General features: G+C 37.3%; 3 protein-coding genes and 1 long non-coding RNA gene across 8 annotated transcripts; 2 read left to right on the forward strand and 2 right to left on the reverse strand.

Moving 5' to 3' along the window:
• Positions 1-1,019: 1,019 nt before the first annotated feature.
• LOC107040228 lies at positions 1,020-2,330 on the reverse strand. The gene is made up of 3 exons (XR_001461001.2): positions 1,930-2,330; positions 1,604-1,672; positions 1,020-1,444 (listed from the first exon to the last, which is right to left on the reverse strand). It is a non-coding gene; the product is annotated as an uncharacterized LOC107040228 (long non-coding RNA).
• Positions 2,331-6,167: 3,837 nt separating this feature from the next.
• Positions 6,168-20,308, forward strand: LOC107040239 (zinc transporter ZIP1). Of its 5 annotated transcripts, none has more exons than XM_015260229.1 (8): positions 6,168-6,318; positions 10,865-11,106; positions 12,177-12,344; positions 12,650-12,808; positions 12,917-13,078; positions 13,165-13,372; positions 13,758-13,884; positions 19,133-20,308. In XM_015260229.1, the coding sequence occupies exons 2-8, from the start codon at positions 10,892-10,894 to the stop codon at positions 19,336-19,338; spliced, it is 1,245 nt and encodes a 414-aa protein (XP_015115715.1). In that variant the 5' UTR covers positions 6,168-6,318; positions 10,865-10,891; the 3' UTR covers positions 19,339-20,308. The 5 variants fall into 5 exon arrangements, with proteins under 5 accessions (XP_015115715.1, XP_015115717.1, XP_015115716.1 ...); XM_015260231.1 differs by having other exon boundaries at positions 10,868-11,106; XM_015260230.1 differs by lacking the exon at positions 6,168-6,318 and adding an exon at positions 8,733-9,203 and having other exon boundaries at positions 10,853-11,106.
• Positions 20,265-21,764, reverse strand: LOC107040241. The gene is made up of 4 exons (XM_015260232.2): positions 21,616-21,764; positions 21,322-21,523; positions 21,049-21,171; positions 20,265-20,542 (listed from the first exon to the last, which is right to left on the reverse strand). Exons 2-4 carry the CDS (start codon positions 21,480-21,482, stop codon positions 20,365-20,367), a joined length of 462 nt encoding a protein of 153 aa, XP_015115718.1. The 5' UTR covers positions 21,483-21,523; positions 21,616-21,764; the 3' UTR covers positions 20,265-20,364.
• Positions 21,377-24,162, forward strand: LOC107040238 (U4/U6.U5 tri-snRNP-associated protein 2). Its single transcript, XM_015260226.2, has 9 exons — positions 21,377-21,914; positions 22,065-22,343; positions 22,424-22,599; positions 22,676-22,901; positions 22,983-23,269; positions 23,347-23,475; positions 23,549-23,610; positions 23,686-23,908; positions 24,032-24,162. Exons 1-9 carry the CDS (start codon positions 21,845-21,847, stop codon positions 24,095-24,097), a joined length of 1,518 nt encoding a protein of 505 aa, XP_015115712.1. The 5' UTR covers positions 21,377-21,844; the 3' UTR covers positions 24,098-24,162.
• The last annotated feature ends 172 nt before the right edge of the window (positions 24,163-24,334 follow it).

A 24,334-nucleotide genomic window follows, 5' to 3' on the forward strand; every position in this document is an offset into this window, starting at 1 on the left:
TAAAATAATTCAGGAGCGAAGCAATGAAATGGTTCAAGTCGATTTTAACTATTGCCTGATTTTCAATATCTCGGAATCTAAGGGAAACAGCAAAATTTTTGTCATTACCGTAATTGCAGAGCAAAATGGGGGCTACAAAACAGGTCGTTACAAAAATTTCGTTATCTCCTTTAGAATTGGAGATATTCCTCGAAGACTTAAATCGTTTTACAGCTTCGAAACTAAATTTTATCACAAAAAAAAAGAAGACATTCACTACCCAACATTTCCTGGCTAGGCATATCTCGTGATTTCATTGAATAGATATTATCATGAGGAATATTCTAGTGTCAATATGAAAAAATACATGAAAGATATTCGGATATTCTTCAACACTTTTAATGCATGAATGAGAATATCATTATAAAATAAATTAATCGTAGATAAAAATTTTATGAGTGAAAATATTAAAAGTTATTCACACGCAACGTCAGCGGATAGAGCGGGTGCTCTTCATCGAATAATATCAACAATCAGCTACAGTTGCAATAGAACAATATGGAAAAGATCGATAACGTCAACAATAAAATTGATAAGTTACGTAAAAATCACAAAATATCGATGCCACAAGTATTATCAACAATGTAAATAGCTCTCATTATGATTGAGAGATATTATCAATAAATTACCGGATCCTCAAGTGCCTTCTTAGGCCTTCATCAAGGTCCACTCTACGTATTTCGCACGAGAAATGTTGGTTCTAAACGTTTGCCCAACGTTTTTTCCTGAGTGGATAACTTACTGAATGATCAGGCTTGGGACTGTGACTTTATTTTTGCTGCATTTGATGGCATTGTCTTGTCATGCAAGTTTTGAGGGCTCGAAGCGATACATTAATGATGTGTATAATATTGTTATGAATGTCTATTTTTCTCTTAGAATGCATTCCATCGTGTTTACATTCATTTCTTTTCATCTTTTGCCATTATTCTTCTCTCTGATTTTAATTTATTGATTGATTTCATTTTTTACCATCTCTATTATATTAATAAACGTCTTTTTAATATCCAAGGGTTTTTCGATATTGTGATAATATATATATTGCATTATAATTTGAACACCATTAATCACGGTTCACTAACTTGCAATAGCCCAAAAATGATATAAAATAGGAATAATCAAAGTCCAGCAATTAGTCCTCATAAGAGACAGTGCATAAATTTGTAAAGTTCATTATTTTCGGCAATCCTCAATTTTGAAGAGAGACATACATTCACGCATTTCAGTCTTTTCACAGGCCTCATTAGGAAATTTTTTTCTCCAACTTTATCGTATCCTGCAACACACTCCATTTTTAACGTTCCGATAACCTTCGCCTTGTTTCTTCGGTGTAACTTTATACTCCATTTTTCCCTCGCAGAAATCGTGAATGTAGAATATCGAATCCTCGCCAGATCATGTCCATCTGCGATATTATTTTTACCATTAGAATTATATCATGAAATATTTAATCCGTTGGAGTGTTTCATAGGAGAACAGAAGAATTCCATGCTATTCTTAAAGGAGGCAATAAGTTTTTCCATCCTCATTTTTTTAAAGACCACACAATTGTTGATATACCAACCTATAGTAACATTAATTATTTTCATGTTGATTGTGAAGACCTGCCTGTCAAAACCAAAACATGGAGTAACTGAAAAAGAGGAACATTTTGAAGATATTGAATTAATATTAATAATTAGTTTAGAATTATTTTTCCTAGTATCAATTATTTGCTGAATTGAAACTGGGATGTTTTTTTTTTTTCGAAAATGCGTTTTCGAAAAGGTCTAATCGCTTTTCATCAACTTGTGGGAACGATTTATCAAAGAAAAAGAATTCCGAAAAAAATTCACTTATCCTAGTTTACCAACTCACCACAGAATTACAAAAAGAAATGTACATACTAACCTCAATAACCATCATTTCCACGACGTTTTAAGCGTTATCTTTGAACCCAAGCAGGATCAACAAATCATGGAATAATTCACATTAGTTCCCCTTCATTTTACAAATTCAAATCATCTAAAATTTGAACTTTGTTGTGATGCACTCCACAATATCACAACAATGACGTTCACCAGCTTGCGCGATCACCGTACAAGTGGCGGTGAAGTTTGCTTAGGTATGCGCAGAACTCATTAAAAATATGAACTGCGCATCCTGCTATGTGGAGGCTGGATTTTAAAATTACTAAATATCAAAGATTCTGCAGAGCTTTCAGAAATTCGAACGAGTTCATAAAATTTCTTGAAATTCGGAAAAATTAGATAAGATTTCGAGATGAGATTAAAGAATGAGGTTAAAAAATTGTGGTGTGACATCTGATAATTATAATTGGTGCGTAATATAAAGACGTCAACGATTTTTATGTCAGAACCCCGTTTGTCGAAATTTCTAAACGGGGCGCTTTGAAATTTTCTCTCGTCGCTAATAACTTCCTAGAGACTCACCGAACTAAACAAATGCCGAACATAGTTGCTGCTCAAACCCAAAAAGTAGATGATCCAACGTCAAAAATTCGTTTTTTCCCTAAATTCACCTAAAATGGATGGTTTCGTGCTCGAACCATCGCCGACATTTCTAAACGGCCCGCTTTAAAATTTTCTCTCGTTACTAACAACTTCCTAGAGACTCACCGGAGCAAATAAATGCCGAATGGTTGGTGCTCAATACCAAGAAGTCGTTGATTTCCATAGATCAATCGGAAATGAAAAAAAATTACAAGTGTAAATTGTCTCCCTCATCGACACTAACTGTGAGCTGTCGAGCCAGGTCGTGTCAAGTGAAAGGTTTTATTATTTTGAGGAAACGTCGCCTGAAAGCCAATGCTGGACTATTTCAATTTGGAGTGGCTCATCCGAGCAATTCAAGTTGTGTATAAGATTATAATATGAAGAAGTACAACCACAGTGCTTAGGAAGACCAACTCAATAATCGCCCAAGCCAAGCCCCTCCACGGCTGGAGTTTCCTGTCCTACTGCAGTTTCACAACCACTAGATGACAAAATCTTTCACACAGACGTAGTTGTGACAAAGATAAAAACCTGATGCAATTTCATTTCCAATGATTTTTCCTTTCATTGTTGAGTTTATTACCGCAATTATTATGACTGAAGAAGCATAAAAACAGTGGTGGGGGTACAATAAATTTCAAAGGAGGAAAAAAAGTGGGCAGAACCCGATCTCTCCAATTTCAGCGAAAACAATTATGATGCACAAATTACTCACCAATATCTACAGTCCCCAAAAAAGTCCGTTCAACCAGGGGATTCCCGCAATTTTCCCAAAGAGTTCGGACAGAGTGATTGATTAACTGCGCAATAAAACGACGAAGTCGAGTGATCAGGTATAAAGGATGATTCTTGGGATTCACAAGCGAATTAAAAAGGTGATTTACCGAGAGATTTTCCCACTATTCACACAGGGAAAACGATTGCGCACGGAGTGTGGTAAAAATTGATAATTACTTCATCTTATGCCAGCGAGAAACATATTCATGGAGAACCATTCTTCTCCTCTCTTTATTTCTGTGTAAATATTAAAAATTATCAGAGGCATTTGCTTCTCCGTAGCACTTACGACGAATATGAAAAACCCGTTATCTATAACAATGGAATACATCACACATGTACATATGCATGAGTACGTGAAATGAATTCAAAAATTCGTCTGAAAGTAGTTGATGTTGCCGGTCCATTAAATTTACAAAACACGTGTCACATTTCATCATTTCGGGTAAAAGAAGAATCTCGTTTTACGGAAATCTAAATTTTACATTTCATCCATGTTTTTGTATTTTTATATTAGCCGATCACGCTATTATTGCCCTCATATTTGAAGAGTTTTGGAATTTCTTATCAAAGATACGCCGAGTTATCTCAAATGTGAAATGGATTTACACCTCACTTCACATGACAGCCCGATTGGAAATTGTCTCCACGTGTATCAAACTTCAGTGGAATGTTTCTTCGTCTTGAAAAACAGAGATAAAGAGCGTGTCCTCCTAATGAACTGGATAACGCTCTTGTACGCTGATAGAACGAAATAATTTTATTGAGGTGTTTTTTCTTCTTGAAACAAGTATTACATAGCTGAACAAATTTCAAATAAATGAGATCTAACGATAAATATCAGTTACTGCTTTCTGAGATACATTTACTTAGATCAAACAACGGAGTACTCGGAGTAAAGTCACCTGTACTTACCACAAGAAATGGAAAGTTTAATTTTTTTAACCTAATATAATCTCCAGTCAAGAAATTTTCTACTTTCATGAATTGATAAGAAATTCGTACCTAAGAGATGATTTCATCGATGATTTCATTGAGTGTTGTTTCCTCGAATGAAATCGATCTTTGATTGAGCTCTCCATATGTCACATTGAGCGGATTTCATGATATCCAAATTTCTGAATTAACACGATGTTTTTTCTGGTGAAGAAATAGAAATTTCTTTCAACACGACATCGCACTGCAATCTCAAAGTTTTTCCGCGCAACAATATTCATCCTGATTCGATATACAAAATGCTTTATAATTCACTTGGAACAACGTACGATCGTGTTGATTGATATAATAACGTGTTTAGTCATAAGAATTATTTTGGTTCCCGGAAAGAAATAAAATATTCTCATTTTATCGCGACAAATAACAGAAACTTAAATTCTAGAGAAGTCCTCTTTCTCCCAATGAAACGTATCTCAAGAAGAAATAACTGATATTCACTATAAGGTCACGTCGTTACTTTGAAAAGTAACAACTAAATGATAGTTGGTTCAAATAAAATTCCCTTTGTAAAAAGAATTTCTTCTGTCAATAAATGCGGGGCTTTGAGTGACACAATTTTGTAGATGACTTGTTGCCTGACAATTCGGAATGTGCCACGTGTCTATACTCGGTGGAACATCACCCTTTGATACCGATGAACAACTAGTTAACATCGTGCATTCCTCGTTCAAGAGAATGAATAATGTTAACATTTCGTAATATTCGATGACATCATTTCGAAATTGGAAATGTGGAGCCATTGTCTAATTGGACAGGCCATGACGATTAGCATGTCACGGGCGGTAACCGCGAATTTTTTGCTGTCAGATGCGCCACAAATTTTTAGGATCATATAATAAAGTGAATTGAATATGAAATTACAGTTCCTTTATCCAATACTCTTTGATGACTATCAGAATCATGGTAATCAATGCCATTTCCAAGGATTTGTTGGTCATAAGAAGATTACCTTCAGTTATTATCCATTTACGGAATATAGGCGACTGCGTAAAGATTTAGATATATTTATTGTGCTGTAAAAAAACGTGCTACATTTTCAATGAAATTGAGATGAAACTATTTCATTTTTCACGTTTTTATAGGGATGGAACAACGACGACTTATAGCTACTTTTTCATTGGTGCGGAGCACGGAGAGAAATATTCAATAAAAATTACGAATCTTTTTTTCCGTAATTCCGGAACGAAATGTGGTTGTAGGAAATTTTACGGAACTGTCATGGAATTTTTTCGGAGCGTTCCGTAATCTTTACTGAACGTTTCTCTCCGTGAGTAGCGTTTCCGATGACAGAAATCATCTGTGTCAGCGAGACAAGAAACTAACTTCACTTGGAAGTAATAATTGCGAAACATTTCCACTTAGTTTTCAACACGAGATCTGCCACTTTAATATTATGAATTCTATGTACCTGACCCTTAGCGTTTTATCTGAAAAGAATGATGTATATTCTGAGATATCAATAAAATCCTTCAATCAATTAATTGTATCTGATTATTCTTCAATTTCATACTTCAATATATTCATTCGCTTCCAAAGGGTAAATTGAATGCACATAATAAAGGATTCAGGATTCGGGGGATGAAAATTCGGTTTCGACAACGTCTGCAAAAACCCCCATCTACCCAATGAATATCAGAGAACGCAACCACTCTCATTGAATTTCGATATTTAATTCCCCATTCGATTCTATAAAGTTCAAGTGAATTCGAGAGAATGTAAAATCACAAGACGAGAGAGAACTGCTCTCACGAACCCTAGGTGGGAGTGTCAGGGTGAACCAATGCCATTTCGTCCTGAGTCTTTATCGTTCCGTAGAATGGGGGAACTCCCTGGGACGGTTAATACCGCGAGGCACGTCGCGGCCCGACTATCTATTCTTTTCGCACGTCTTGGCATAGTGTCAGAACACACTTTGAACCTGACAAGCCGGTACTCGGCGGTCCAGCAGGTGTTTTTGTTTGACAGCTATTGAATTTTTTTTTCAAATTATTGTGTACATATTATCAAACAGGTGAGTGAAGTTATTGTGGATTATTCATGCTCTACTTTCTTAATATTATCAGCCCGTTTATTGTTCACTGACCTATTTGTTATCCGTGGAGTTATGCATGATTGCACGACTCACTACATTCATTCGTATTTTTTCACTAACAATTTTGTAAATTCAGGAGCGAAGCGGTAAAACAATTCAAGTCGACTAGGCTCTCAGCTGAGTTTTCAAGGAATATTTCCGAATCTAACGGAGATAGCGCAATTTTCATAGGAACATTTTTTGTAGCCCTCAAATTCCTTTACAAAAAAGATTATACAAAAAATTTCGCTATCTGCCTTAGATTCCGAGATATTCATTGAAAACTGACCAATAGTCCAAATGGATTGGAACCGTTTTACCTTTTCACTTGTGAATTCTTCAGTTGCATTTGATCATTGAGAGATTCTCCATTACACCCATGCAATAGGAATGTCAGAAGGTGATAAAAAAAATAATGTATTGAGTGAGTCATGGCTGAACGAAATAGGAATCCGCGGGAAAAATTATATACGCTTGGATGAGAACTGATATCCGCGTCACGGCCTCCAAATATTATTCTTCCGTTGCTTTACAAATTGCACAAAAGAAGTGAAGTAGGAAGCGCTCGTACATCTGTTGCGAAATTTACCATTTCATCGCGAATTCAGCGTTACAAACATACCTGAGGGAATTTTATTGTGAGGAGTCATGAATAAATCCGGGTGAACTCGTATTAGAGCCGGCGCGTTAAGGATTGACGATTGGTATATTTGTGCTAATCATTTTCCATTCAAAAAACGCCACACGTCATTGCGGATGCTGCTTTAACTGCTTGGTCAGTGTACAATAGACGTCTCAGAATTAATGAACCATTAAATATGATGGTATTGTCTGACCCTAGATTCAAAAACCTGCGGCGATGATTTTATTTATTCAACATTGAAGTTCGAAAATTGTATTAATTCCGAGCCGTTAGGGAACATTTTGGGGAACTCTGGTAATATAATTAACAAATGAAGAATTTTTTATGATTACGTCCTTTTCCGGGTCAATCAATGTTTCATCCTTACAAAATTTTTTTCGTAATCGTAAAAGAGTTTTCTGTCCTTGAATTTTCCCAGAAATCCATTTCACGCCAAAAAATGAGGTTTCCAGAAGTTGACACAATGTTTATCATTGACTCATTAGAAAGGAATGTTGAAAAGATCGTTCATTTTAATTGACTCTTTGCGAAGCAATTGAATTGAAAATTCTTATCATGGAAAATTAGAGAAAGAAGCGGAGAATAAATGATTCTAAAAGAAAACTCAGTTTGAATGTCATCCAGATATTTTTCCTATACAATTAGAATTGTGTCTTGGCCACAAGTAAAATTGTTGCATTTAATTATCACGTTTACCTTCCATATAGAATAAGGATAAAAATAGCGAGAATTCCCACATCACAAGAATCGTATAGTGAATCGGTTCAATTAGTATTGAAATAGTCACAATTCTACGAATCACAGGATGATTTGCGTCGTCTCTGGTTTTTTATGTATTCAGTGACATCAGCGGTTGCTAGACTAAAAAAATTATTACCACGACACAATTGACAGCGATGAGTCTTATCCTCCAATTCATATACTCCCTCGTTATATGATACCTTGACAAGGTATGTGTGAAATCTCGAGATTATCCGAGTATTTAAACTGCTCGTGGTCGATCAATGCTCTGGCTTTATGAATGGAATCGTCGGTAATGCGACGCATTTTATTATCAACATTGACACATCAATTGTCACCCGAAAGATGGAGATAATATTTATACAGCATTTAATTTCGAAAATTGTTAGCGCCTCGCCGAAATGGTGTGAGTAACGAGAAGTAGAAGAAATACATCTCCATATCTCGGAAATACGTCATTGTTATTCCCGTCTTCAATGGGTTTCTTTATCACTCATATGAATATTAGAAAAACAACTATCCATCCTGATGTTGAGGCAGGCCCTCGGGTTTCTCCAACCGAGAAGGAAAAATCTTGTTTTATTTGGAATACTGCAACTCCTGTTCTGCCGCCAGCGGCCGATATTTACCTGAAATCCCCCAATTTGGCCGCATATTTTTCGCCATCGGTTCCACATAATGTCAAGACTATGCATTTCAGGGTTGCGATGGAATGTGAACCGTAGATTTTTGAATAATGAGCTGGAATTGTATTCATTATTTTCTCATCAGAATGGCATTACGCCCATGAAAGCGACAAAAGCATAATGGGAAAAATGTTCCTTGAAAATTCATTCAATACCGGAACACCATAAGGGAATGTAAGGGATCGCCTTGAAGTAAAAATACAGTAATTACGGCTGTCAGACGTAGGCCTCCCGCTTGTATCCTAGCGCGTGTGTACTTTCACTGCATTACAGATGGTGTTCAGCATTCGTGACGAAGTCGCCGAGGAAGCAGCACCAGTGAGTAGTCGCACTCCTCGTGATATAATCGAACAATCAAGTGTAATATCAGTAAGACAAACTAGTGCTGATATAGTTGTGATACATTTCAAGTGATTTATTACTGAAATAATGTGAACAGACCTGAATCAATGGAGAATACAAGTCTTGTATTTGGTGATTGTGATGTGCTTACTCTTCCCCACAATGTAACAATCCGCAAGCTGACTTGTTATCGCTTACGTAGTGATCGATTAGAAAGATCTCAATACGATACCAGTATATATATCTGACCATGTCAATGCTCAAGTTAGTTGGTACCTCAGACTAGGTACAGATTCTATTCAACTCTCTGTTGTGTACAATACCTATGAGAAACCACATACCGGCCATTCATCACGTCAAGGACGACGGCATTGATCAGAAGAGGGATCCCATTAAAGTCAAGAATTTACAGCGTATGTTCCTCCACACATTATCCGTTATCATTGTTTAAACTGAACGGTTGAATTTCACTTTTACTATTTCTCACATCATTCACACCGGACGCATGCATTTACTGCCCACATTTATATTTGCCTGCAATTGGGGTACTTCGGGGCAATTTTCTGCATCCCACTGCACTGGATGATTTTCCGGTGAAAAATGTCTGTCTGATTGTGAGGAGAGGAATGCTTTAGGAGTTTAATCGTTATCGCTTTTCATCTTGATTTTCGTTGCACGAGTCTTGATATCGATTTGATTATGAAATTGACTAGAATATTTTTATGAATTCCACACACAAGTTAACAGAATTATTCTTCTCAGTTGGAATATTACTGTGGAAGATTGATTAATGAAACTTCAGCTTTATTTCGGAGTAACCGTCATCTATCTTTTCGGAACGCCTCGAGGGCCAACATAAGGCCACGGCTATAAATGTCTTTAAATTACACATTCATTAGTAAATTTTCAACTAAAAACTTATGGAAAGGTATAATAATTTATTGCAGTGAGTGAAAACAATTAAAATATTTCAACAAATGTAAAGTACCTGAAATTTAATAGGTATTTTTAGTCCTTTACTTTTTAATTATGACTTGGATGTTAATTTGATAATACGGCAACTCTTGAAATAAACTAATCGATGACTGAGGCCATGGGTCATTGCATTAATTAACATTTTCCCCTCGGCCCAATCGATTCAATCCCGAAGGAAGCTGGGACAAACACTTAATGGGAAAATCGTTTTCTAGAAATACCCTAGTTTACATATCCCGTGCAACTTGCTCATCCACTATGGATAATGGAGAATAATGGATTCATAGAAAATGTGACATGATCGAGCCCATTCAGCCCTCCACCTCAATCCCGTCTACGAACATTGCACTTATGTTAATACATTCTACCGATTATGACAGAAAATTTATTCAATCCACGCCTCATGACTTAATCTGATTATGTTGGGATTATGTTGCACGCGCAATTTTACTCGGAATTGCAATTTCATCTCGACTTGAACTTTAAATAAGCCATTTTTAAGCCATTTTCTATTTTTTCCCCAAGCATAGTCGTTATTCTTCGTAATTGAAAGTTTCCGTATGCGTCCACTGATATTTTTCCGTTCTGTTAGTTTATGAGCAATAAATACTTGGAGTATTAAATTTAACGGGGAGACTTATAGACATGTCGATTATATCGGCGCAATTACTCTCGTAGGAAAAATAAAAAGTTGAAGTATCCGGAAATGATGACAAAAACCAGCTGTGTCTCTCCAGTGTTGGCTAGACAGTACCAGTCCCAGTGCATTGCGTCGCTTTCGTTAATTTCTTGACAAGTGATTCGCGATTGAATTTAGCACATGACATTCACCCCAAGTCATCAAGAGTAATGATTCAAGAATAATCAAGCATCAATCGTCAATATCGATACTGTGAATTATATAATTGTATCAGTGAATTTTAATGCTGAAAATTTCACCGATTTGATTATTTTACATGATAAACGCAAAATATATCAGATTATTGCGTCCAAGGAGATCAGTCTGCTATCGTGTATTCAAATCTCCCGATGAATCAATTCTTTATAACAAGAATTTGAAATTCATCAAATTATATTTATTCCTCAGTTTTATTTTCAGAAGCTCAAAAAAAAGAAAGCGTGAGAGATGGCGCCCCACGAAGATCACACTAGAGAGTTCCTTCTCGGAAGGATATCACAAGATGTCAACATCACCAATGATAATGATGCAACTGCCGTTCTCACAGCAAAAGCTGTGACTATGGTAGTTCTATGCACTGTCAGCATATGTGTGGGACTCATTCCAATCCAGATCAGCAGGTGTCTAAAATGGTCATCCTCGGAAGCTATGACGAATCCCAAGTAATACTCATCAACATTATTTGTTTACATCATTTCAAACTCTCCATTTTTCTCTTCAAATAATATGGAAAAATAATGATGAAAAATGGACGGCCGAAGTTTTTTTCGCCCGAGTCGAATAATTGGACCTGACAAGTTCTACTTAGGTCTTCCCGTTCACAAGTGGATAGGGCTTGGGAAGCCTCTTCCCAAGTGCTTCCCGAGACCTTTCTACCTCTGGTTATGTCCCATTTCAGCACTTGTTAGGTGTAAGCAGTACTTGTATTCAGATTTTCCAAATTCTTGCCGGTCCGCGTAATTCTACGGGCCTATATTAAATGTGCGTTCATATCCCTGTTTACTCATGCGTTATTGAAATAAAAAATGCAATTATTATTTTTTTTTTAATCTCGAAAATCGACATTTCACGAGAGGGTATAGGGGAGATGCATGTATGCGGAGGCTTGAAATTTTTACCCAACAAGGGGAGAAGGTTGCAGAATCTATTCTAGCCACTCTTATCCCTCCGCTTGCATGCATTGTCCAAATAAAAAATGAAATTGTTAATAAATCTAACCCTGTGGCCCCCGGTGAAAAAAATTTTTTTTCAGTTTTCACTTTTTTCACACACTTTCAAGAGTTCTGAATAGCCCATCGCTTAAATAGATGGAATCAACGTTTACCCGGCTGAAAAATTCGATTTTGGCGAAAGTCGACTTTCTCCCTGGAAAAACGGAAAATCTGACCCTTTGAAAATCTCGAAAAAAAACCTTTTTCAGTTTTCACTTTTTCCACATACTTTTGAGAGTTCTGGATAGCCCGTCGTTTAAATAGTGGGAATCAACGTTCACTCGGCTAAAAAATTCGATTTTAGCGAAAGTCGACTTTCCTTCTGGAAAAACTGAAAATCTGAAAAAAAAAACTTTTTCAGTTTTCACTTTTTTCAAATATGCATCTGATTTGATATTTTCCAGAAAAATTGCACACGGGGAAAAATTTTTCAGGGGATGTTTCGCAGGGAAAAAAATCCGGAACCGAAAAATGAATCAATTATCCATGATGAATATACTAATGAATTTGTGCAATTTCAGATCCTTCAAAATAGTTGGAATGCTCCTGGCATTTGGTGGAGGTGTTTTATTTTCAACAACATTTCTTCACATGTTACCAGAAGTGGAGGAACATGTGGGAAAACTCATTGCCGATGGTAGTTTGCCTACTGTCCAATTTCCACTCGCACAAATCTTCGTATGTACTGGGTAATTATTTAGCGCACTTCAGCGGCAGTAAATAGAAAATTGTAACATGTAGTCTATTAAATTCCAAGAACTGTTTTTATTGAGCAAAGAGATTTCCATTCCAATGAACCATAAAAAATCGATGAGCTATAGCGGCTTAACCCATCATTATTCATGACTCCCAAAATGCAAAAAAGTCGAATCTAATATTTTTCATCAAATTTTGAACAAAAAATGTCCTTCAACATTTCCTGTGCACCAAGATGTCCCTAATCGACTCGTTCATTTCCATCCCCTCTGATTAAATTACTCATCATGTATTCCAGATTTTTCATTATGTACTTGGTAGAAGAAATAGTTCACTCACGACTTCGTCGTCAAGAGAAGAAATGTGCCAAGCATATGGAGACGGATGTCAACCGAAGTACAAACGAATTAGTTGAAAATGGTCAGATAAGTTACTCTGCGAATGGGCACTCTCCCAAGTGAGTTGTAATGATTCAGTATGAGTTCTTTCAACTGTCCGATCCAACGTAATTCATTCCATTGAATTACTGTCAATTATTCACATGAACATCCTTTTATTCTTGCAGCTACGGTCACGGTCACAGCCACCTTCCAGCAGTTGTACTCGATGACAAGTCGAATTTCGTGTTGACTTCACTTAGAGGACTGCTGATCGTCCTGGGTCTCTCAGTTCATGAACTCTTCGAAGGCCTTGCCATTGGTCTTGAAAGTTCTGCCAATTACGTCTGGTAATAATTCGCAGCAAATTTATCGTCAGTTTTTGCTCCGTCATACGCGTGAATAATAACTAATGAGTTAATTAAATTGGAACTAGGTACATGTTCGCTGCTGTAGCCGTCCACAAATTCGTCATAGCATTCTGCATCGGCGTTGAACTAATAGCATCGAAAACGAATCGTTGGCTGAGCATCGCCTACGTATGTACATTCGCAATTGTATCACCATTGGGCATTGGAATAGGAATGCTTCTCACCGGAGGCGAACAAACAGTCACCAGTGGACCCCTTCCGGTTATCCTACAGGTACGTAATTATCACCAATTGTTGATTCAATTATGAGTACATAAAATGATTGTTCCGACCGTAGATTCTTTCTTCAAATTAATTATTTCTAGCCATCATTCTCGGTGAAATACTTCAACCAAAAATATCTCAAAAACGAAGAGAATAAAAAAACAACGTTTCGAATGCACTAGGCATTCCCCTTCAGGTGCATTTATTCAAATCTTACGAAAGTTCATAAGTCATTACGAAAACTTCGTTATTTCCCTTGGATTCGGAGATAATCCTGAAAAACTCAGCTGACATCCGAATCATTTGCTTGGTTTCAAGGGGACAATTAAAACGATCTGTCACACATAATTATAAGTAGTATGTGACGCAATAAAATGGTCTCTCTGTATTCTAGGGAATCGCCACTGGCACACTCCTCTACGTGGTCTTCTTTGAGATTCTCCAGCATCATCGCGATGGCATCCATCAGTACCTGTCAATTCTCTTTGGTTTCATCGTCATGTTCGGCCTTCAAATTGCAAGTACGTATTTGAAATGTTGAAAATGTCGGGAATTTCAGGATTGAAGATTTGAAAATTGCCGTCTTTAGTTGCATTTTATTCTCATGATGAATGGCTTGATTTTCTGTTGCTCGAATTCTCAAATGATCATGATTTCTTGAAAGGTCGAGCGTTCACTTTTTTGTCGTAAAAGTTTCACGAATTTCTTCTCAAATTTCCATCACATTTAGGCGAACAATGATTCCACGTTTATATGTGTAGAATTCCGATGCTGTAACTCGTTTCTCACTTTCATCTTTCGACCTTTTCAGTGTTTACCATCAAAGTCGTAATTTCTTGTCTACACGAGTGCTACGTAATACTTCACGTATTTCGTCTTGAAACACATGAAGTAAAGATGTTACAGTGCAAGTGATTCAACGCTAGACTTGATATGCAGTGATGAAACACAATCAATCTCAGACGTGTGAATTATTCCCCTTGCAATCAAAAGAATTCTGAGGGAAAACTTCAATTTTTATTCCACTTGCAGCAAATTATTGAACTCATTAAATTATCATAAGTGCGACATATCTCATCAACTCAGCTTCATCAAGCTCTCGCAGCAGTCAATGTTCATTCATCCCATCAATAATTCTCCCAATATGAATGAATCATTCGCGAAACCGACGGTGAATGACCATTGGACTGTAAAATTCGGGAGAAATGATATCGAACTGTCCAGAAATGTTATCTCTATGCAGTCATAAGACATGTCTGTTTGTCCAAGATATTCCTCGTACAATATGACTCCCGTATTTTTATCAATAACCCAAACACCAGTCTTAGTCAATTTGACCAATGTGCATGTCGACCGCTGGCGCATCTACGTCGAAAGCCAAGTTGTACTATCTAGCTCGCGTGGGTGGAAGAGAGGTACGAAAAGGGGATATTGAAGAAGGGGAGAAGGGAACTCGCGATTAGCCGCATAGATGTAAAGTCACGTGGAAGTAGCGTTTAGTGTGTGGTATAGAGTGTGGAATCGTGGAGTTGATGGGAGGGAGAGGGAGGTAAGACGGTGGGCGAGGGGATAGAACAACTACCCGAAGGCCCCCGTTCGAGGAGTATCCCGTTCGTTGTGCTGCGAGGACGTCAATTTTTTTTTCTCACTCGCCGGCTCTCCCATATCTTCAACTTGATTTTCACTTTTGATCTTTCGACTCCGTATGGAACAGCTGTATCAGTCGATTCCTCGACATTAAAATGCGGAAGAGAGCCCCGTCAAACAAATACAATGCACTGACGAGCTACTAAAATTTTTCAACACGTGTGAAAACAGATAATTTTTAAAAAAAAGTACGAAGATGGAATTGTGTCGGCATTGACTGGTAAATGCCATTGTGCAGTTAATTTCTCGGTGGAGTTGAAGACAGGAAGAGGATTCACTCGTGTGTCATGGGCGGACTTTAGACGGCAGAACGAAATAATGAATGGTACACGAATTTTCTTGGAAGAATAAGTGTCATGCACTAATGAACAATTGACATTGAACAATGTGAAATAGTGAGAGAGAATACAAATTGAACAATTGGAATTTGGAGTGTATTTAGGATCATGTGAAAGTCTGCAAACGATAACAAATATTTCCTCTGATAACAGACACTTTGTTTCTCCATCTCTGGTTACTGCAACAATTAACACTCGAACGATTTACGATTGGACATCGTTCGGGTCTATTGGACACTGATAGCACTATCGTTTCCAACAACCATAGTGGAAGAATGAACACAACGGACGGGTGACAATAGACAGTCAATAGTTCGACGTCTCAGTGCGGTGACAACAAGAAGATATGGAGAATTCCGAGTCATTGATACTTTCGAATCAAACAGCCCAGTCGTTATTGCTGGTTAAAATTGGGGCAATGTTTATTCTGGGACTGGGCTCGTTGGGATTGGGAATGTTACCACTTGCTGTTGGCCATTGTAGATTGAAGAGAAGACAAAAGTGTGCATTATCGAGTACGTCGAGTACATCGACTAACGCCTCATCGACAGTTGATACTTCGGCTCAAGTACGCTAAGAATTGTTTAAATTATTGATCCAGAGTTTCTTCAGCCATTCAGTGAGAGAATTCCAACGGAATGACAATTGATTTCATTGACGTTTTCAATTAACAGATGAAAAGTTTGTTGATACACGTAAAATATTCCTCAAATAAGAATGACTCTTGAATGAGGAATAAAATTCTCACGAAAAGCAAAACAAACTCATTTTTTATTGTAACGGAATTCATTTCCGTTACAATATTATTGATAAACCCCCCAGAATAATCTCAATTCTATTGATGCTCATTATCTAATCTCTAAGATAGAAATTGATTAAAAAAATATGACAGAAAAATAGACGTGTGCTGGAAGAAATTCTTGGTCTTGAAATTGATAACCCGTTGATTTATCAGAAACAAATATAACTCCCTACAAATAAATATTTCTAATCGAACCGATTATAAGCACTTATAGCACTTTTATTATGGCCGATTGTAAGCACTTTAATTATTATTTCTAATCGACTTTAGGGTTTGCTGACCTCCTTACTCCTCTGCTTCGGTGGAGGTGTTTTACTATTCACGACATTTCTCCATCTGGCCCCCGAGGTCCGCCAGAGTGTCGAGCGTCACCAGTTGAATGGGCAACTGTACACAATCGGCACCCTCAGCATGGCTGAGCTGCTATTCTGCATCGGTTTTTTCCTCGTTTATCTCGTGGAGGAGACGGTGCACGTCACGTTAACGAGTAAATCAGAGAGATCGGAGGATCTTTTGTACAGAACCGTGTCAATACGCAGATGTTGTAACAAACAGTTACCAACACCTGTCTCCATAACTACCATGTCTAGCACAGCTGACAAATCATGCTCATCCTCGTGGGAAGCAAGTGTCACTTGCAGACACGACGATGTGGAGAGAAGAGATATAAGTGGTCTTCCAGAATTGAAAAATCATCGCAGAAGAAGTAAAAACGAGCAAACATTGCCAGTTGTCTTTGTCCAGTCGTCAACGGATCCAATGACTGATGCTGGTCGCGAGGAGGATCGTTTCGTGGCACCTCAGAGCATTCCAGCATGTGCTGAACCCCACAAGGTTCATCATCACACGGACACATCGGCTCGAGGATTGCTCACAGTCGTAGCGTTATCCTTTCACGCGGTATTTGAGGGCCTCGCGGTGGGTCTAGAACCCGCTGTCACCTCTGTTGTCTATCTGACAGCAGCAATCGCCACACACAAACTCGTCATTGCTTTCTGCGTTGGCATGGAACTCTACGTAGCAGGGGCACCCAAGAAAACCATTCTTGGGTATCTCTCGGTTTTGTCCATGGTGACACCTCTGGGCATCATCATTGGAGTTGCTCTGGGGTATTTTAAGAATAATAGTGATGATAATCTTGGACCAATTCCTACTATACTTCAGGGGATGGCTGCTGGGACACTTCTTTATGTCGTATTCTTCGAAGTTCTGGCGAGAGAACGGGCTAATGATAAGAGTGGATTGCTACAATTGGTGGCGATAATCGTAGGATTTACGCTCATGCTCGGACTTCAATTACTTAGTGAGTTCTTTTGGGATTATTTGTGGGGATTCGTTCAATCACGGTTGAAAATTCACAAAAAAATCAATCGAAACTGTAAATTTCAGTTCAATTATTTCATGAAAGCGTATAGAAATCAGGAAGATTGAGCATTATTTGAAATCGAATATTCATGTTTCGATTGAAAATTCAAGTCAATCGGGACATTCTCGACCTCCTGTTGCGAAAAATTTGGAATTTCATTAAATTTTCAGTAAAATGAAAAATTCAATCATTTTTTGCTCCGAAAATCGCATTAATTGCACTCGCCTAAAAATTATATAGCAACCACCAATGAAATTTCATTTTTTTTGTCATAATAATTATTTATGTATTTCATCGTGAATTAATTGATTGGGCATGCAATTAATTTTTTTACATTCATGTCGTCTCTTCACTAGCGCGAATTACATAACCACCGACATTTGGAACAAATCGATCAGCCCCACCTCGACTACAAGAAGAGAAAAGTAAAAAGTAGTTGAATCTTGCACTCAAGGGGGCTAGAAACTTTACTCAGGGTCATATTTGATCCTGCTAAAAAGTCACGGTCACACGTGCATCGCGTGCGCCGAAATCATTCGATATTGATTATACAGTTGAGTTGATCGTAACACATATTTGAATGAAGCACTGAATTTTATTGTACTCCGACTGCAATGAGATTCAGTGCTCCGATCGAATTCATTATGTGACTATAATCATTTGTATAGTTGCAGTATTTATTTGCTTTGTGGAGAACTGAGAATGAGGCTGTTTTATGTGGGGTATGATTCTCCAGTTATTTGTTAGTTTGTTACGTGAGTTATCGATTCAACAACCCGTCAGAATGCCCCTCAATATCAGAAACGAAGGCGTACAATTACTTTGGCGCATGTAGACGTGTTTTCATAACCGTTTGCATCTAGAATATGAGTGAAATCTTATTATTCAATCTTGAATGGTCTCTGGAACAATAGTTTTAGAAGATATCATCACAAAAGACTAAAAAATGAATGAATAAATGTTGGAAGACTGTTTATTGTTGAAGAAATTTCTAAAATTTTCATGTCTAGATAATTCAGTCTTCAACTAAAAATGAAGAATTGACTTGTTCTGTTCGCATTACATGGACTCGAATTGTAAAATGAATTTTACAGTTTAGGCGTGCAATAATCTCCGAAAGAAGCGGTTTTGGGAGAGAATGTCGAAAGATTTCTAAAATTTCCACGTCAACACAATTCATTCGTCAACAAAAGTTGAAAAATTGACTCATTTTGTTCTGTTTAATTTTTTCACGGCAATGTTTGTTTAATAAATTCTCTCCAGAGATAACATCGACTCGAATTGTGAAATGAATTCAGTGTAATCGTGCAGTGGCCACGCACATGAAAAATGTGATTATAATCGTATGGTTGCTTTCTCTGCCAGTGGCATTGAATGCAGTCCCGAGGTCAATGGACCGATCGACTCATCGACCGACTTTCAATCAGCTTTCTTATCTACCTATGACCAATTCCAAATGAGATTCCTAACACTTCTCTCAGCTAGGGCTTTCCTCGGGGAGCAGTTGAGCTCGATTCCTCGAATTTCATTTTTCCAAACTTCAGGCAATAATACCCCGTGAGGAGTGAATGCTCTTCAGCACAGTTTTTTTTGATTGTTTGTTTATTCTATTTCAGCATCCCACGCTCATTCGCATAGTCATAGCCACGGACACTCGCATGGGCATTCCCACGAGGGTGAGGAAAGTCTCGAATCGGAACATCATCACGATCACGGCGATGGAGAACACGTACACGCCATCACCGATACAATCGATAGATTGTCTTCGACAGTGGCGGAAGCTGTGACTAAAGCTATCATGACTTCAAAAACTGAGTCATGAGTTCGCGACAAAACCGTTCATTGGTGAAATTATAAAACGAGACTTGTCAGTTCTGAAGAGTCTAATTTTTGTTAAGCATCCGAAAAATTGAAAAAAATGGCCAAATTTTAGAGAAGAATTTTCTCGAATTTAGGTTTAGGAATATTCATGAGAAAAGACTTGGCACTTCTCGTTTTATCTCTTTGTCACTGATGTGAAAATATTCCACGAATTTCAATTGCTTCAAGGACCTCCTGAAGTGTTTACTCATAGGCATTAGTTCCTAGGTACGAGACAAAGGATAATTTTTTCAGAAGAAAATAAGAATTGTTAAACCTGTACAGATTGTTATCGTCCTTCTAGGCAGCTGTGCTCATTTTTGTGACATAGTTCACCGCATTTATAGGTTTTAATTGACTCATTTCACGTTCATTGTGATAATGATCCTCCCCGGAGGATGCTGATTCATAGGCCCCGAGGAGTTAACATTAAGGACTAAAATATTTTTGTAATAGAACGATGTTTGAGGTGTATGAATTAGACTGACAATAGTAATGAACACATGCCTGGAGGGATTGCCCCGGGACTGTGTTCTATTGTACATAATGCATCAGTTGAAGTATTTTTCTTCCATCGTTAGTATATAACTTACAATATCTTTTATGAATACATCGGTATATTATTTATACTTTAATTATTCACTAGGGTAATTTTATTTTATGTTATTCACGCCATCGTTCAAACTATGAAAAATTAATTTCATGTGATCAACAAAAAAAGAAGTGAAAGTCTAGAGTTATTATCATAATTCTCCGAATGAATGAACATTTAATTCAAAGCCAATTTGATTTTTCAGTGAAATCGATCGAACCAAATCGATCAATTTGACCGTCCTGAATGCGCAAAAGTACAAATTGCAAGTACGAATGAAAATAAAAAAAAATCAATTGTACACAACAATAAAGAATTTTATTATTATAGTTCATAATAATTATGTTGTCGTCAATTTTTGATCTCATAAACACCTATCGTAATCGTTTGAGTTTATTACTTCTTAACGATCTGACTGTCCACGAATTCAAGATAGCTGTGACCAATTTTGACAGCAGCCAAGCCAGTGCCTAGACCAGCTATTGTGGACACTGTTGGATTAGATGGGATGATTGAGTGTAGTACTGCCCATATCAGAACAGAGCCGAAACTCAAGAGAAGTGCTCCAGTTATACTAGAAAGCAATCGACGTGAATAATTGGATATAGTAGTCAAATGAGTAGTAGAATTGAGTAAAATAAATTTTAAAATGAGGGCAAGTGCATGAGACAAAAGATGAAATTTTTATTTTTATTTCATCGATTTAATCGTTATTGTTAACGGTTTACTCGCTATTCATTGAAATGGGAATATTACTAAAATTATCTCTATAAAAGTGCATTGAAATTTATACTTTATAGAGAGAAGATGGGAAAGATGAAGGTGAATCCTGTAGGCAATGAGCTAATTTATGACCAAATTCAGGGCGGAAAAAACGTTCAACTGTGAAATTCCCAATGACACTGAACAATAATTGACAATTAATATTAGTTTAATTGACCATTCCCAATTGTATTTCATTCAAGTGTCCTTGATCAACCCCAGTTGCGCAAAATGCAACATTTCCCACGCTAAAATCCTCCAAAAATGCAAATATGCAAATATAAAAATTATCAAATTACATGAGAAAATAACATCTACCTATAAGTGATCCGAACCCCCATGGGTGCAACTTTCATGTGTTCCCTCGTATAGAGATACGATCCTGTCCCCAGCAGTGCACTTCCCAACAAATAGTTCGTGAGGTCCACCTTAGGGAACACTCTGCAAAAAAATCCCGACAAATAGGTTATGAAATTCTGAAAATATTGTAACCAACAGTAACCAACAACACGATTGCGTAATAGCAATCTCATGCGGTGACTTTCGGAGATGAAATGATGAATAAAAGAGTAACCCATCGACAAAATTTACCTCATAAGGAGATTAGGATTCATGACATTGACAGAGAGTCCCATGTAGGCTCCTACGCCAAAGGAAGGTGCGTAGAATTTGGCTAAACTACATTTTGTGATTGGACGAAGTCCAAATTTGCCAAGTGCCTTGCTGGTAGGTGAATCTCCAGAACCAGCCATTTCAGTATTTTATATTAGGAGTACCCGGTGATTTAACAATTCTAGATCATTCAAACAAATTATCGTCAGTTCTATAAATAACTGTACAAACCTCAATCGATAGTTGTTGAAAAACTAGTGATTTATTAATTACTTGAGTGATGATGAAATTGGAATGAACTTGTGGTTAGTCCTGACTGGATTTCACTGGTTGCGGAGCGAAGATTGAAGAATGGAGAAGAGCATGAACTCATAAACGAGCATAATTTTATACGGAGTTGTTGGATGGTGGCGCTGTTAAACGGTGGCACGAAAAATAGAACGGAGCCGGCTGGCACCGATGGAGATTGTTGTGGTGGATTTGTGTATGCAACGAGAGGATCATGTCACAATTGAATAATATGAAGAGAAAAAGAACGAATGGGGAGAGCCATTCTGAGGACGATGATGACAGTGAGTACATGAATTTTACCCATTGGATTCTAGTATTATTTCAAGTCATCTTGCATGCTTCATTCACAATTTTCAAGAGTATGAGGTTAGTTTCACATCCCAAATGACAGTGTTTTCCCTTAAAAAATTGAATTATTCATCATGATGCAGATAATTCGGATTTCACGTCGAATAAATCAGATCCCCCACGTCTCTGCCCCTACCTCGACACCATAAACCGACAATTTCTCGACTTTGATTTCGAAAAGTTGTGCTCAGTGTCTCTGTCTCGAATCAATGTGTACGCTTGTCTCGTTTGTGGAAAGTATTTCCAGGGAAGAGGGACAAATACACATGCGTACACCCACAGTGTTGCTGAGAGTCATCATGTCTTTTTGAACCTCCATACCTTGAAGTTTTATTGCCTGCCTGATAATTATCAAATTGTTGGTGAGTTGAGACTGTGGAGAGTCCAGTTTTCCTCACATTCCCTGAACTTTGGGTTTACTTTGATATTTTTTGTTCGATAGATTCATCTCTGGATGATATAAAGTATGTTCTGAATCCAACATTCAGTAAAACTCAGATTGCTCAGGTGGACAAGACAGATAAACTGTCGAGAGCCATTGATGGCTCCATGTATTCGCCAGGGATCGTTGGGATGAATAATATAAAGGCGAATGATTATTGCAATGTGGTTTTACAGGTGAGATATCTTTGATATTCTGAATTTTCTAGATATTCTTTGTTTCCTCTGCATTATGGTACTCTTCATTTTTTAGGCTCTGTCCCATGTCAGTCCACTCCGAGATTTTTTCTTGAGAGAATCCAACTATTCCAAAGTTAAAAGACCACCTGGTGATTCGTCATACCTTCTCGTCCAACGATTTGGGGAATTGATGAGGAAATTATGGAATCCACGTAATTTCAAGGCCCATGTGAGTCCTCACGAGATGCTCCAGGCTGTGGTTTTGTGGAGTAAAAAGAGATTCCAGTTCACAGAACAAGGTTCTTAATGATGATTCAACTTTGAAAATTTTACATTAAATGTTAATGCATCTGCAATTTTGTATTTATCAATGATTTCAGGAGATCCTGTTGATTTTCTATCGTGGTTTCTCAATGCTCTCCATCTCGCACTGAATGGCAGCAAAAAACCCAATTCAAGTATTATTTACAAGACGTTCTTAGGTCACATGAGGATATACACTCGAAAGATTCCACCCCTTGAACTTGAGGAGAGCCAGAGAAGTGAGTTATTGAATACTATTGAATATGGTGAGACTGTCACAGAGAGTCCATTTTTGTATTTAACTTGTGATTTGCCACCTCCACCATTATTCAAGGATCAATTCACGGAGAATATAATTCCTCAGGTGAGTAATCCTCAATTCTCAGTCAATTTCAAACCGAAGTTGAGTTTATATTTTTCATTTTTATTCGTCAATTGCAGGTGAATCTTTACACACTCCTGAATAAATTCAATGCAGTCACAGAGAAGGAGTACAAAACATACAAGGAGAACTTTATGAAACGATTTGAGATTACAGAACTGCCGCCTTATCTAATCCTGTATATAAAAGTAAGTAAATAATCTGCAAGTTTTGTACTCCAACAACTCATTCAGAGGAATGAATTTTAATTTTTATTCACAGAGATTCACGAAAAATACATTTTTCGTTGAGAAGAATCCAACAATTGTGAATTTTCCAGTCAAGTAAGTCTTACTTCATGGTACTTTGCCCCTATTAAGATTCCATTTAGTGAATTTTATTGAATTTCCATCATTTAGGAATGTCGATTTTGGGGATATATTGACGCCAGAAGTGAAAGAAAAGCACCCATGCTCTACGTACGATCTAATTGCCAACATTGTTCATGATGGCGAGCCTGGCCAGGGCACATACAGAGTCCACATTCTGCATAAAGCTACGGGACAGTGGTATGAACTGCAGGATCTCCATGTCACACCAATTTTACCTCAAATGATAACTCTTACTGAGGCATACATTCAGGTGAGTGGAATGACAAAACAAATCGATGGATCTATTTTTTTTTTCTGTGCATTTCATCAGAAAATGATGTAAAATTTAATTAGATTCACCGAACATTTCAAGCAATCATTGTCTCTATTACAGATCTATGAATTAAGAAAAGAGAATGGAGCAGCCACTAATCCACCTCAAGGAAAATCCACTACATGATAGGACCAAAGTTTTTTATGCATTCCCGGACATTTAGAGAAATCTAGTGTTCTGGATACATTTCTTATTTTGTTAAACTCAATTGCAAATAAATAATTATACAAGATAAAAAAGAATTATTGAATTTCTTATGTTTGCCGAAATGTGCATTATACGAATCAATTTGAGGAAATGCGAAAAATTGCCGGAGATATGAGTTCAAAAACATGAAAAAATCAATTGAGTGATAACTTTAAT

Source organism: Diachasma alloeum, unplaced genomic scaffold (genome assembly GCF_001412515.2).
Source record: "Diachasma alloeum isolate Michigan unplaced genomic scaffold, Dall2.0 Dall_scaffold_00326, whole genome shotgun sequence".
Lineage (NCBI taxonomy): Eukaryota > Metazoa > Arthropoda > Insecta > Hymenoptera > Braconidae > Diachasma > Diachasma alloeum.

Coding starts and splice junctions, on each gene's coding strand:
- LOC107040238 (XM_015260226.2), top strand. CDS start 21,845: ATGTCACAATTGAATAATATGAAGAGAAAAAGAACGAATGGGGAGAGC. Junction 21,915..22,064: donor TTCTGAGGACGATGATGACA/GTGAGTACATGA, acceptor ATCATGATGCAG/ATAATTCGGATTTCACGTCG. Junction 23,909..24,031: donor TTACTGAGGCATACATTCAG/GTGAGTGGAATG, acceptor TCTCTATTACAG/ATCTATGAATTAAGAAAAGA.
- LOC107040239 (XM_015260227.2), top strand. CDS start 15,695: ATGGAGAATTCCGAGTCATTGATACTTTCGAATCAAACAGCCCAGTCG. Junction 15,917..16,420: donor CAGTTGATACTTCGGCTCAA/GTACGCTAAGAA, acceptor AATCGACTTTAG/GGTTTGCTGACCTCCTTACT. Junction 17,454..19,132: donor GCTCGGACTTCAATTACTTA/GTGAGTTCTTTT, acceptor ATTCTATTTCAG/CATCCCACGCTCATTCGCAT.
- LOC107040241 (XM_015260232.2), bottom strand. CDS start 21,482: ATGGCTGGTTCTGGAGATTCACCTACCAGCAAGGCACTTGGCAAATTT. Junction 21,172..21,321: donor AATCCTAATCTCCTTATGAG/GTAAATTTTGTC, acceptor ATTTTTTTGCAG/AGTGTTCCCTAAGGTGGACC. Junction 20,543..21,048: donor GGGGTTCGGATCACTTATAG/GTAGATGTTATT, acceptor ATTGCTTTCTAG/TATAACTGGAGCACTTCTCT.